Here is a 14,210-nt window from a genome sequence, read left to right as displayed (position 1 = left end):
ATTTAGGAAAATAAATAGTCTTTTGCATGTAATGTGACAAATTCCGTTAGAAGTTAACATAATGATTGTTTTGCACGCCTTAAAAACTTTAACGAGTTCAATATACCTTTTTAAAGATTGGGGGTTAAGTCGCACGGAAGTCAAACTTTAGGGTGCTAAGTTGCCTTTTCCCTAATTTTAAATGTAGGTAGTTTATTGGATGAAATGTATCAATATTGCAATAAAAACAGTGAACAAACTTTAGTTCTTATACATATATATATAAATAAGTAATAAAAACAGAGGGTTATTCCATATTCCTACAATATGCTGAAATATTAATTTTACAAGTTGGAATATGTATGCTAAATGGAAGAGCTGGAGGATCCCAATTCAAATTTAGGTTTAACATGACATGGTTTACGGGGTAAGCTTGGAGAATCTTCACTTTGCAACAAATGAATCACATCACTGAGTTTAGCTCTTTGCTCTGGTAGCGGTTGGGTGCACATTACACCACGATGGCCATTTTCCTAAGGATCTTTCTGTTAGCTGTTGAGATATTCTGATCACCTAGCCGCATTCACAATCTTATTATATACCATGCGGGGAAATTCTGCTTCATATATCATTTGGCCTTCCACTATTTCTAGTAGATAGTACCATGTCATAACTATAAATATCCGCCATTGGTGTAACTTTATCGAATTCAGGAATTAGTTTTGGCAATGCCACCTCGGGAGCCACGTATCCACTTGTACCTTTACCAAAATTGATATAGATACAAAGCTCTCCCCAATTTGACAAGTCCTAGCCAACCCAAAATCTCTAAATGGACTATGTCCTGTCCAAAATTATCTGATTTTGGGTTGATTGGGACTTGTCGAATTGGGGAGAGCTTTGCATCTATATCAATTGGTAAAGGTACAAGTGGGTATGTGACTCCCAAGGTGGCATTGCCAAAACTAATTCCTGAATTTGATAAAGTTACTCCAATGGCGAATATTTATAGTTATGACATGATACTATCTACTAGAAATAGTGGAAGGTCAAATGCTATATGAAGCAGAATTTCCCCGCAAGGTATATAATAAGATTGTGAACAATCAATTGCGGCTAGGTGATCAAATACTCAACAACTAACAAAAAGATCCTCAGGAAAATGGTCAACGTGGTGCACCCAACCGCTACTAGAGCAAAGAGCTAAACTCAGTGGTGTGATTCATTTGTTGCAAAGTGAAGATTCTCCAAGCTTACTCCATAAACCATGTCATGTTAAACCTAAATTTGAATTGAGATCCTCCCGTTCTTCCCTTTAACATACATATTTCAGCATATTGTAGGAATATGGAATAACCCTCCGTTTTTATTACACATTTATATATTTATACATATATATATATTAAAATTTGTTCATTGTTTTTATTGCAATATTGATACATTTCATCCAACAAACTACCTACATTTAAAATTAGGGAAAATGTAACTTAGCACCCTAAAGTTTGACTCCCGTGCGATTTAACCCTCGATCTTTAAAAAGGTCTATTTAACCCCCGTGCGTGCAAAACAATCATTCCGTTAATTTTTTACGGAATTTGTCACATTACATGCACAAGACTATTTATTTTCCTAAATTGCTCCCATAAACTACCTAGGCCCTCACCCTACTATTCCTATTAACACAATGATTGTATCCGTAAAAAATTTCTCATACGCAGCCGCATCACATGAACACCTGTAACTATTCATAGAAGGCAGCACACATGTCCTTTAATCTCTCTAAATTCATCTACCTTCCATAGCATTAGACAACTCCAAAGTGCATCACGATAGACTCAACGAGGCAAACAGGAGACATATCAGTAGGTAGGCATTAAATAAATAATAATTTAAAGTTGAAAATATTTCTCGTGGCTAATATTAATAAATATTTATACTATTTAGAATGTTTTATTTTAATCAATTATATAGAATGTCTAAGCCTGCATCATGAGGGTCACTACACTAGTAAGAGAATACAATTGAATAAATGGGCCAAAATTTTGGTACCCAATGGTCAGAAAAATCTATTTTTAATTGAATAAATTTTATTCTTATTTTTATTTTCTCTTACTATGAATTGAATTAAAGAAAAAAGGAAATATCAGCTTCTAAAGTTACAAAAATAAAATAATTTAAAATTTAATTCTACAATAAAATTTACATATTTTTCATATAATTATTCTATTAATTTGTGACATAAATTTAATATATTTTGGGAAATCACAGTTCAAGTATTTGTTTAAGAATTCTTAAATTATTTTGAAGCAATTTCAATATCAATGGTAGTGTTAAAAAAATTCACTAATATATATCAAAATATGTTAAGAATTATTTCTTAAATAGTTCTTAATTTTTCATTTAGTTTTAATAAAAGATTTTATTAGCCATGCATTCTCTTACCTGTGGTAAGCGGCTTTCTTCTTCTTTTCTGTGGTATCATTGCCAAGTCTTGAAATTGTTCTAGTTGTCTATCTATAGTTAATTTTTTAAAATCTTAAAATATTTTCACTAATAAAAAATTAATAAAATTATTAGTAATCATTTAAATAGTTTTAGAAGTAATTTAATTTCTAGAGGAAATTAAATGCTTTAATGCATTTTTATATAGTTGTTTTAATAATTTTTTTACAGATATTTAATATATTTTTGGAAATTACAGTTAAATTTTTTAAAATAATTATTAAATGATTTTTTAGTATTTTCAATATTGAAATATATTAATACTATTTATTATTTTTTTATTCTGAAGATATTTTAACTAATCAAATGGAAGTATGTAACTATAACTATCTAAGTGGCAATATGTTGCACAAGTGAATAAATGGACCAAATTTTTGGTACCCAATGGTCACAAAACTGATTTTATTTGTTGAATTTTTTTTATTAGGAGTTGAATCATAATAAAGGACACCTTTCTTCTAAAGTTACAAAAAGCAAAAAAGGACAACACATAATCTTCAAAATTTTGGACTTTCCAAGTGAAGTCCCTTGCCATGACTTTCTTCATCATAGAATGCGAGTCTTATTCTCTTAGTCGAAGTATGTTGATTAGAATTTTCTATCATATCTTTTGGCCTCGTTTCAAAATATGGAGTATGTAAAAGCTTCCCTCCTCTAGTATATAATCTTTGAATTAGAATGTAGCACCCAAATACATCATTCTGTGAAGAAAGAAAGCCAATATGACAAAATTGATCAGTATACATGTTCTTCCATCCATGGTTTATGATTATAAAAAATGATTTTTATCTCATGAACAATATAAGCTGATTTATGTTTGATTAATTTTTTAATAAAAATCATTAATTATTTTCTCTCTTATTTTTCAAAATAGTTTTTTTAATAAACTAATTAAAGTATTTTATTCAAATAATTTGTTTCAACTTTTTGAAGATAGTAATTATTTTAAGAATATGAAACAAACAATTAAAGAATTAGAAAAAAATGGTTTTTTTAACTAAAAAGGGATTTTTAAAGAAAAAGAATGATTGGACATGATTGCCTCCGAAAAATGATACCTGTTATCGAAAAAAAAAAGTTGAAACAAATGGACAAATTAAAATATAAATACAGAACTCACAGGTTCAAGAAGCACATGTTGAGGAATTAAACTCAGCTTCAACTTCACGGTTTTTAAGGTCAATTGTTGATCCAATGCCACCAAAGTAGCAGCTGCTGCAATAACAGACGGTTTGTGATCCATTAAATTGACCTCTGCGCAAGAGAACACACATTTGCTTAGTGCATGTGGAAATTAAATAGAATTTGTTAGACTTGGGCAAAAAATTCATTTTTTTTTCACCTTTCATTGTGGCCAAGATGAGTTGCTTGGCCTTGGAAAAAACAGGACTTGAAGGGGATTCTGGGCATAGCTTTGTGATGAAATAAGAAAGAAAGGAAAAGGGAATGACAATGCCCATATTCCACTCCAATGTGGTCAACACCAAAAGCTCCATTTTTCGAATCATTTCCAGTGTGTTTGCATTTTTATTACTGCACATTCCAATGCAGTTTGAATGTGTTTTTAACCAATTCATGTAATCTTCTATGTCATTCGAGTGAATATACTTTTGACCGACTTGAACATAAATACAAACACACAATTTTTTCTCAGAGGAATACTTTGATAGTGCCGGCACATTGCTCTCCTCCATCTTTGCAGCCAAAGAAAGACATGCAATTGATAGCAATCGAATTGCCCAACACTTGTTGTCACTCACATACTTTGATAGAATCTTTTCAACTGGTTGCCCAGAAAGAATTCGATCGAAGTATGTGACAGATAAGTAAGCCGTTTCAACGCGAAAACCAAATGCTGCTCTTGTCTAAAATGAGAACAAAAATTCAATACTTGTTTACAAGTGCAATTTGATTAATATTGAAGCTAAGACAAAACAAAAGCACAAGAAAATTGAGTAATTTCGGACTAACTTTGAGAATCCAATCGATTGCATCAATGCGAGCAAGCTTCAACCAGTCCTCAATCACCAAAGTTTCATCATTTTTGAAACACTTGACCGACTGACCGATCTCTTTTTCAATCAAAACACCCATGTACTCATCCTCTGGATCATCAATGAAAGGGTGTTGTGGTTCTTCATCCTCCAAGTCATCTTCCAAGCAACTCATGCTTTCTTCGCAGAGAAGGCTGCACGAAAAATCATCCATATTGATCTGTTTCTTCTTTTTGGCTTCCAAATAATCTCTCCCTCTTTGGATGGGGAGATTATATTATGTGACTCTGAGTGTACTATATGATAATATTGTATGATTCACATACAAGCTTTATATATAGGTGGAAAAGACTAAGATTTAGATGAAATCTTATATTGAATGGCTACGATTTAGCTAAAAACCTTTGACAACATTGATTATATAGGGTTTTGTATTAAAAATGAATTATAAAGGTTCTATACTTTGATATTGTTTTGGAATGTCCATTTTTGGTACTTTGACTCACCAAATATCCGATCTTACTTGTGTGGTAAGATCTCAATTGTCAAGTTTTAAATGGTAACTATTGGATGTGCCATTATAGAATGTTGTTTGATATGCAAAAGTTAATAAATATATATAATTTTCATACAGTTGTTTGAATTTTCTTAGCATTCATTTTAGGTTGAACATGTATTACCAGAATAAGTTAAGTCATTAAAATGGCGTATTTATTAAAATTATCTACTCAAATTTATACTTAAGTCATCCAATATTAATAATACAATGTTAACTTTTACCATTCTAGGAGGGTGGATTTTGATGATGAATAATGTTTTTGCTTATAATTATGTTATATGACTACCCTTTATATATTCCTTTTAGTAATTTATATATGCTCAGTGGCTCATTAAGAAACATAACTTTTTATTTTTTATTTGATTTGTGCACTGCAACTGTAAATTGACTAAATTCAACCACTGTCTCTTACAGAGGCAATCCTAATAAGTAATAACTCTTATGTTATTTAAATTCTTCTCTTTTAAAAAGTCAAATGTATTTTTCTACTTAATTAATATTTAATTTGGTAAAAATATTCCTTTCGAAAAAAATTTGATAAAGAAATTCAAACTAATTAACATAGCCGCATAAAAAAATGACGTCTACGATTTAAAAGTCATAACAAAGCAAAACATTAATATACAAATATTAACAAAAACAATGAATCCAACATTACTTCCTATTATCTTTGTTTTAAAAAAAAATCTTAAAAAAAAAAACATTAGTTGAGAACACAACATTTCAAACTTATTTTAATAACGAAATAAAAAGTAAACATAAAAATTATTGAAAGAAAAAAGTGGATGAACGAGTTGATTAAAAGCTGTTTAGTTATCACCCTCAAATTTATGTTCCAAGACATCACTACTCTCTCTGCATGATTTGTTTTTTTCCCCTTCCCATTAATGGTTTCTCTACCAGAAACTCTACTCTGCTTTCATTCAGCCTTCTTGATATTTATATGGTCAAGATACATGATTAGAGGTGACTGGGTTTCAAAAAGATAATTTAACTAACATAAAAAAATGCAAACTTATCAATTTATTATTCATTAAAAATATTAACATTTGAAATAATTAACAACTAACAAGGCTTCAAAGGCAAACCATTTATCTCTCTTATCTCTCTTATATTGAACCAAAGCTTAATCAGCAGGTTATCTATATTTCAAATAAAATACTGTTTACTATATTGCTTTTATTTCTGATGAATAGTATTTTTAACAAGTGTTATAATAGGCCCATTGCATTACATATCTTCACTTGCTTGAGGGTGGTGCGTAAAGATCCCATTGGTAATGTAATAACTTCATAGCATAAAGCAATAAAAGTCCATTTTATATCATAATAATATGTTAATGCCAATACTTATGGAAAATGTCTTAACATACATGAATATCTTAACTGTTATTATTTCATCTATAATAAACTTACATTCTTATGCAACAAATGTCAGTAATTTGGCTGAATACAATGGCTTAAGAAAAGCTTCTATACAATCTCTATGAAAACAATTTGCAGCATGAGCATCTATATTCCGAAAATTGTTATACAAAACTTTTGTACAATTCAATTTCAAACAATTTTTATGCTTCCAGTAAAAGTAGATTGAGATGAGAGGGAAGGAATTCACAGCATGCTAATAAAGAGAGGTTGCTCCTGACTTCCACTCCTGAATGGCAGAACGTAAAGTGTGGTTTGGAGTTAACTCAGAATGCTGGAGTTTAACCTTTGTCACTGGTGATACATTGTGCTTGCTGAGCCATGCCTTGATTGCTCTGTACTCATAAGTGAAACCATCTGCAGCAATATGCGGCTCATCCATAATTTCCTGCATCACTCACAATTCAGCCAAGAATGAACAAAAATATGAAAAGGGCATGCATCACAAAGATATGAAACACAACAACCAAATGTTCGCGTCTGTTTGGTTCTCCAGAACCTCTGAATCAATTCTCATTGAGCAACATCACTATTGGATGACAGTATAAATGTTTATGAGTAATCTCAGAGAATTGATGTCAGTCCCATAATTAATCATGCGTAGAAGCTAGAAAGAGTAGCTTCTATAAACATAATCAGCTGTGAGATTTTACAACTGGATTTCACAACATTACCCTGCAAAAATCATTTTTTACATCACGTATCCAAAAATAAATCACTGCACATTCAACTCACTTTTCCCATTATAAATTTTATTCAAAATCAATTATGGTAATGATGATCCAAACATGCCCTTCATCGTATAAGTGCAGGATTATACCTGAAGGATTGGACAATAATACTGGCTTGGCGTGCATGTACTACTTCTTCCCATCTTTTCACTAGCATTTGCCATATCAGAAAGTCTTTTGAGAAGTGGAAGAACTTCAGTGTCAAGTTCAGGTCTATCTCTGCATCTAAGTGCAGTGCATTTAAGGCCAATTTGAGCTAATTCTAATGTCTCATCCAGGGGCCAATCTCCAGCTGATTTATCTAAAATATCACGGAAGGAGCCATTTGTGATCGCATCTTCAACAGTCAAAATGAGTCCACGTGCATGGCGAGCAGTTATTAGCTGGAGAGTTATAACTCCAAAAGCATATACATCTGATTTTGGTCTAACAGTGCCGGTTCTCTGATATTCCGGGTCCATGTAGTGGATAGTACCAGCAAGCACCGACTCTCTGTACTCTGTAATATTGTCAGGCACAACTTCGAAAAGGAGTTTAGCTAAACCAACGTCTGAAATTTTGCTCACATAATTTCTGTCTAACAAGATATTGCCAGGTTTTAAATCTCTGTGAACAACGGGCTCTGGCTTCGAGTTGTGCAAGAATGAAAGGCCACAAGCCATTTCAAAAACAATACGAAATCGAATAAACCAAGGAAGTCGTGGTTTTGCATTTTTGCTGAGAATGTAGTCTTCAAGGCTTCCATTTTCCATGTATTCATAAACAAGGCAACCATTCTCAGGACAGGCTCCAAGTAACAAAACCATATTTGGATGGTGTAGCTGACTGAGAATCTCAACCTGCAACAAATAAGACAATTTAGGAAGAAACACTTGATCTTGTTATTGCAGCATTAAAAAATTAAATACATTTGAGATATTTGAAAAGCACATGTCTTTAGGAAGCAATGGAAATTTACTCCAAAGGGAGTGCAAGTCTAGAACTTTAACTTTTAAATAAGAAAGATTTCAAATGGGGGCTATTGCTCACAGAGAACAAAGAATAAACCCTGATGAAGCTACACCAGTCAAGGATTAGCTGAGTTTGTAACTATTTATCGCACAACTTTTCCGGAAGGTAGTGGGATAGTAACTTCTAAAAACTTCCGCAAGACTTGAATACTTGAGCTTGCATTTGTTAGTTTTAAAAACCAGTTCATGCTCTAGAAGTTTTAGAATATGACATGAAGAACTATATTCTAAGTAAACTTCAAATCCCAGAGAAATTGAAATTGAGAGAGAAATGAAATTCAACTTATGATTGAATAGCATACAACTAAGGCAGAGTAAGGTATATATGTGTTTATAACCGAGCTCATTTGTACACTAGTGAGTGTGACTACAATTAATTAGTTGTCCTTATCTAACTAAGTAACTAACAGAGAGAGAAATTGACAACTAACTGCAACTGATATCTAATTGTGTAACTTATCTAACTGAACTAATTATCTTCTCCTCCAATATACATCATATAACGTGACAATTTAATAAGTCTCATAAACTCAATCTCATAAAAAAATTAAAAGGAAGAAAAAACAAAGCTTAAAGAAAACCTCTTTTAGAAACTCCTCTTTCTTGTTGATTGCATCATGATGCAGAACCTTTACAGCCACTGGTGTGTGATCAAGATTGCACTTGTATACTTTCCCGTACCCACCTTCACCAATCATCAAGTCCTCTGAGAAGTTGTTTGTCGCTGTCTTGAATTCATCCATGCTGTACATTCGGTATCTCCGGTCCTTAGAGAGCAATGTATCCACAATTCTCTGTTTTTCTATGGATTCTTTAAGGACATTAAGCTCAGCCATCTGTCTTTCATATGATTCTTTGGCAAGCACATTTTTTGCCTCCTCAAGTTCCTTCTTGACTTCTAAATACTTTGTTTTCTCCTCAGCAGCAATCTTTCTCAAATTCTCCTCTCTTTTCAGGGAAGCATTTATTCTTTTAGAATCTTCAAGAGACTCAGAAGAAAGTAAAGAGGCCTGAAAGTGAAGGCATGGATGTGAAAAGAGATAAATCATGTCATAAAACCATAAATGTCCTTGATTAGGCAGACGCAATGTGGAGCGCCAAAGCTCTAAATGATAGATTTAGCTCTAATTTTAGTAACTGTGCCACAATGAAGCAGACATGGGTGTGGCGGCATACATTTATGTCTGAATATTATTATTATTATTATTATTATTATTATTATTATTATTATTATTATTATTATTATTATTATTATTATTTCAAAGCAGATCAGATTTAGCTATCCAAAGTGTAAACACAAAATGCCTAGTATATGTTCTTATGGCAAAACAATATACTCATTTAACAGATTATTTACAGTGATACCTTTTGTAGGCATCAGCTTAGGCATTGCAAATGGAGAAAGGAGGAATAAAGGAGATAGTTTAGCTGAATCAGAGACCAGGATTTGTATTTTTTTCTACAAACAAAAGAGAAAGCAAATATTATCGAACTCTCACCTTGCTTTGAGCACGAGCTAGGTCTTCACAAACCTGTCTGTACATGGCAATGGTATTCCGCAACTCCAGCTGCAGCCGTTCTGCTTCTTCTTGCATGCCTAACTGCGTAAATACACATCATATTAACACCACTCATCAGTCATCACAAACTATTGCAAATTCATGTTTAATCTGTGAGCCCACACTCCCACGGTTCCTTTTAACCAAGAAAAAGAAATGAAGTTACCTGTTCCAGTTGTGCAGAAGCAATGGAATCAAATGAGTGGAGGCTAATAGTTTCAACATCATCTCCGATGTATTCTGGAATTTCTTCTTCATTTTGGATAGAATTCTCAAAAGAACTCCTACGACTATTTGTTTGCAGACCAATGTAACTACGGTCTGATAATGATAAAAATCTGAAATTTTTTAGAATTTTGGGTTCCATTGAGGATGAATTAATTCCAGACATTTCTCCACCAAAGCCAGCACCATAGTTTGCTTTATTTACTTGAGTAGACATGAAGTAGCTTGTGCTAGTCTCTGTTGAAGGAAAAATAAGAAAACCAGAAACTTGACAACAACTTATTCAGGATCTCAATTCTATAATAAGCATCATAAAAAACAAATAGATGATGGCCGCACAATTAGGGGTTAGCTGCAGAAACTAAGAAATTGAAATGCAAGAACTTCAGTCATACCATGAGGATTTGAAGATGAAGAATCAGCTAAATTTGATATAATTCTGTCTCTAGATACAACATATACATCACAGCTGTCAGGAGCACATCTTAGAATGGTATTTGGTATCCCAGGTCCTTTTAGCTTCCTGGAGGCAGAAAAACTCAAATTTAGGAGAAGCTAAGTAAAAGGGGCATTGTTCTTGTTAGAAATAAAAATATAAAACCATTCATGTGGCCCATACCCAACAGCAAATGGTTTTATATTTATATTTCTAACAGTTCTACATTGCTTTACTATCCCTTCTCTTTCTTTGCTGAACTGTTTGTAAAAATTAATTTCATTGTGCTTCCAATGGAAGGTTTTGGTTGTAGCGACAGGTTTAGCATATAAGTGTCCAAACTTCTGGTTCCAAAACACTAATTAAACAACCAAATACATAAAGGAAGGAAAAATGAAGCTTACCTATTACATGAAAGCACATTATAATTTCCATCATTGTAAGTTATATTATTATATAGTAGAATAGTTATGAAACTTCATTTGAGATAGACATGTTAGATATAAACTTATTCATATGTTTTCATCTAACAGGTTAAGGGTATGTTTGATAAAAAGTTTGACATAACTGAAATGGACGTTCAAGTAAACAAGCCAATTTTTTGCTTCTACTTTTTCTGCATTGGAACAATGGAACTCATGGACGGATGATGGAAAGGTTTCCAATGGATTTCCAAACAACTTATAAAGTTTTGGGGGTAGTTGGTTCATGACAAGATGGAGTACAATGTTGTACGGTTCTTGTGCAGGGGCTGATAGCAATAAAATGGAAAGACAAAATGTTTGCTTTAATACCTTGTAATGAAATTTGACGAGTCACCCAGCACTAAAGTTTGGACCCCGGACTCTGAGACAAATCCAAGAAGTGCATTTGCAGGATTATCGTCTTCTAGCAGCATGGTTTCCATCTAAAAAATTCCCATGTTAATCGTATTCTCATGCCTCATTTTCAATCCCAAGTTGAAACTAGCACAGACCCATAAACAAATAAAGAAAGTTCTGATGTCTGTATGGAAAATGATCTTCTCATGTTTATGCTTATCTTTCTTTTCATATACATCCACATACTTTGATAGGGCAGCACCTACTCAATGTGTATTAAGAAAAAGATAGACACAAATTGACTTGATAGGGTTACTGCTTGGATAATCCGAGATACAGGTTTAAGACCTGTTGTATACACCAATTACCTCTTCCAAAGCAATAATCTTATTCTGTCAATCTGGACTAAAAGAGTTAGAGATCTGATACTCTCAAATTGCACAATCATGAATAGCCACAGGTATATTTTTACATATAAATGAAAATTTCTTATTTAAGCTACATCAGTATATTTTCATAGTCATATCTTTATTTTTTAAAAATCATATCATGCACTTTTTCAGAACAACACACCATCTCTGATTCGCAGAGCTTCTTGAATGGAACAAAGACTTGTTCAGACTTTTGTTTCACATCCTCCACATAAGTTGCAAAGGCATCGGCATCTGCTTCCGAAACGGGAATATACTCTCCAGCTGTGAATTAGAAATCCCAAAACACCACCAATACATTACAGTCATCAAAATCAATGTCTAGTCATCACATATAATTAACAACACACGCTAAACAGGTACATGTATCACAAAAATGTGATTGCCTAACATAAACATAATTAGATAATAGTTTGCAAATCATGATCCAACTTAACAGCAAAGCAACAATTTATTAACACAAAACACTTTTTATTTTTTATTCAAATCATGGTTTGAGACTCAAAATCATCTTCAAATACTAGTCGTGTCGTTTTGACAAAAATTAGCTTATTCGAATCAGTTTATTTTTTCTCATAATCAGAGTTCTGACATCCAGAATCTACTCAGAAAAGCTTCTCCCCGGATTGTATTTTGGCTTTAAAATAAATTATAAAAGGTTCTCCAAACAACCTACATGATATTAGAAGAAACAAACTTTACAATGATACAAACTACAAAACCAAACATTGCACTAATACTGCATCCTGTCCAGCTCATTCTCAAGTATAATTTCTCCTGCCCAATTAACTTAAAAATTTATTTTTTAACCATCAACAGTACTTCAAAAGAAAAAAAAAATCCTTGTTTTCTGCTACAGCCAATTCAAAATTGAAGTAAACAAAAAAAAAACTATTTTTTCCTTTTGAAATTTGTAGTAGGTATGAGCTAGAAAGAACAATAGTGAATATATGATTGAAGAATGGGGTTGAGGCACGTTACTTGGGGTTGGAATTGAAGAGATTCTGGGGATGACGTGAACTAAGATGAACCTATCTGCTTGAGGCACGAGATTGTCCACCGCCCACTGAACAGCTCGCCGGCTACCCTTGGCGGCGCCGGAGCCGCCACTGACGGCGACAGCAACCGATCTCAGGGTGGCCATTTTTCTGTAAGAAAGGACAAGTGGGGTGGGTGTATGTTTGATGGATGAGTAATGAATTGACTTACTACCTTCTTCACTGTGTTCTGTTCTCTACCTTTGAGTTTATAGTTTTCTGACTTTCTGTTATGTTCTGACATTTACAGTTGTAACTTGTAAATTGGTGTGGTTGGAAAAAGACAATAAATTATAGGGTTTAAATACTCCAAAGGTCCCTATAATTGTAAAGGGAATCAATCATGGTCCCTAAATTTTTTTTGCATCAAATGTAGTCCTTAAATTTATTTTTTTAATCCAATTGACTCCAAAGTGTGTTTGAGCATGATGTGGCATGAATTTTGTCCAATCTGTATTTCCAGGTGGATTACTTTTATATTTTTAATGCATATGTGTAAATGATTTTAAAAAATTAAAATTAAACCCAAATTAAAACCCTAATTTGTCATCTCTTTTCATCACACACGACCGACCTCCTTCTTGTCTTCCCTTTTCTGGTGTAGTACCCACACCACCATACCACCATGCTACTTCTTCCTCTCCCCAACGTGACAACCACCACTCAAGCATATTCCTTCTTCTCCCCCTGTCTTCGGCAAGAACGAAACAGAGCCACCACCGGCCACACCACCACCGTAGCCTCCTCTGTTCCGACTAGCTCCATCCACAAGCCCCATGGACGAAGGAGCAGAGAAGTACGACGAGAGAAAGTGACGAGAATTAGAGACTGAACCACCACGACGACGTCAATTTCTCTCCTATTTTCCGGCGAGATGGTTGAGCCAAAGGTGAAACCAACATCACGACTAGACTCCCCTTGAAGCCAGCTTCAAACCCCCTAAATCAATTTGATGATCGGCCGCCGTCAACTCCGGCGCCGCCACTGCCGTCTTCTCCGGCGAGTGGGTTTTGGAGGCGTTCAGTTTCAAGTTCCTCTTCGTTCTCTTGTTCAGTTTCTCGGCTTTGTTTTCTGAAATCTCCTGGGTTCTTCTTAAATTATGGGTTGCAGCAGGATGCCAAAGATGGACAAGGTTTGTTTAAAGGCTTCCTTTATTCTATTTATGAATGGACCATGAATCCGGTGGCTTGAAATCTATTGCTTCCTAATCCTATGATTGGCTGCTGAAAATTCCTGTTAGAGGAGATATAGTGTGAAGGTTGTTGGGCTCGTGAAGGATACAGGAGTTGCCTAAGATGGGTTTTTATTTTGAGCTTTTGCTAATCTGTTTCTGTGAGGAAGTACTTGCTTTTTTTCTCTGAATTTTTCTGATTCTTGTTTTGTTTTGAGGATTGAAGAATGATGAAGATGAAGATTATGTATTTAATTTTGATGAGAGGTTCATTTAGGTTTTAATTAGGCTTAAAGCCACGTGGAAATGCTTAGTGGCAAAAAAAAATTGA

General features: G+C 33.6%; 2 protein-coding genes across 3 annotated transcripts; both read right to left on the bottom strand.

Annotated features, from left to right (window-relative positions):
- Positions 1–2,978: 2,978 nt before the first annotated feature.
- On the bottom strand, positions 2,979–4,699 carry LOC130713238 (cyclin-D5-1-like). The gene is made up of 5 exons (XM_057563023.1): positions 4,453–4,699; positions 4,123–4,346; positions 3,824–4,014; positions 3,602–3,735; positions 2,979–3,182 (listed from the first exon to the last, which is right to left on the bottom strand). The coding sequence occupies exons 1-5, from the start codon at positions 4,687–4,689 to the stop codon at positions 2,979–2,981; spliced, it is 990 nt and encodes a 329-aa protein (XP_057419006.1). The 5' UTR covers positions 4,690–4,699.
- A 1,704-nt stretch (positions 4,700–6,403) lies between these two features.
- On the bottom strand, positions 6,404–12,929 carry LOC130711435 (U-box domain-containing protein 34). 2 transcript variants are annotated; one of them, XM_057561055.1, is made up of 9 exons: positions 12,653–12,929; positions 11,814–11,935; positions 11,214–11,326; positions 10,379–10,506; positions 9,925–10,250; positions 9,699–9,800; positions 8,781–9,209; positions 7,279–8,028; positions 6,404–6,846 (listed from the first exon to the last, which is right to left on the bottom strand). In XM_057561055.1, exons 1-9 carry the CDS (start codon positions 12,813–12,815, stop codon positions 6,655–6,657), a joined length of 2,325 nt encoding a protein of 774 aa, XP_057417038.1. In that variant the 5' UTR covers positions 12,816–12,929; the 3' UTR covers positions 6,404–6,654. The 2 variants fall into 2 exon arrangements, with proteins under 2 accessions (XP_057417038.1, XP_057417039.1); XM_057561056.1 differs by having other exon boundaries at positions 9,925–10,220; positions 12,653–12,928.
- Between the last annotated feature and the right edge of the window lie 1,281 nt (positions 12,930–14,210).

This window comes from Lotus japonicus, chromosome 4 (assembly GCF_012489685.1).
Source record: "Lotus japonicus ecotype B-129 chromosome 4, LjGifu_v1.2".
Classification (NCBI taxonomy): domain Eukaryota; kingdom Viridiplantae; phylum Streptophyta; class Magnoliopsida; order Fabales; family Fabaceae; genus Lotus; species Lotus japonicus.
The sequence above is the reverse complement of the archived record's forward strand: the minus strand, read 5'-3'. Positions and strand labels throughout refer to the sequence as shown.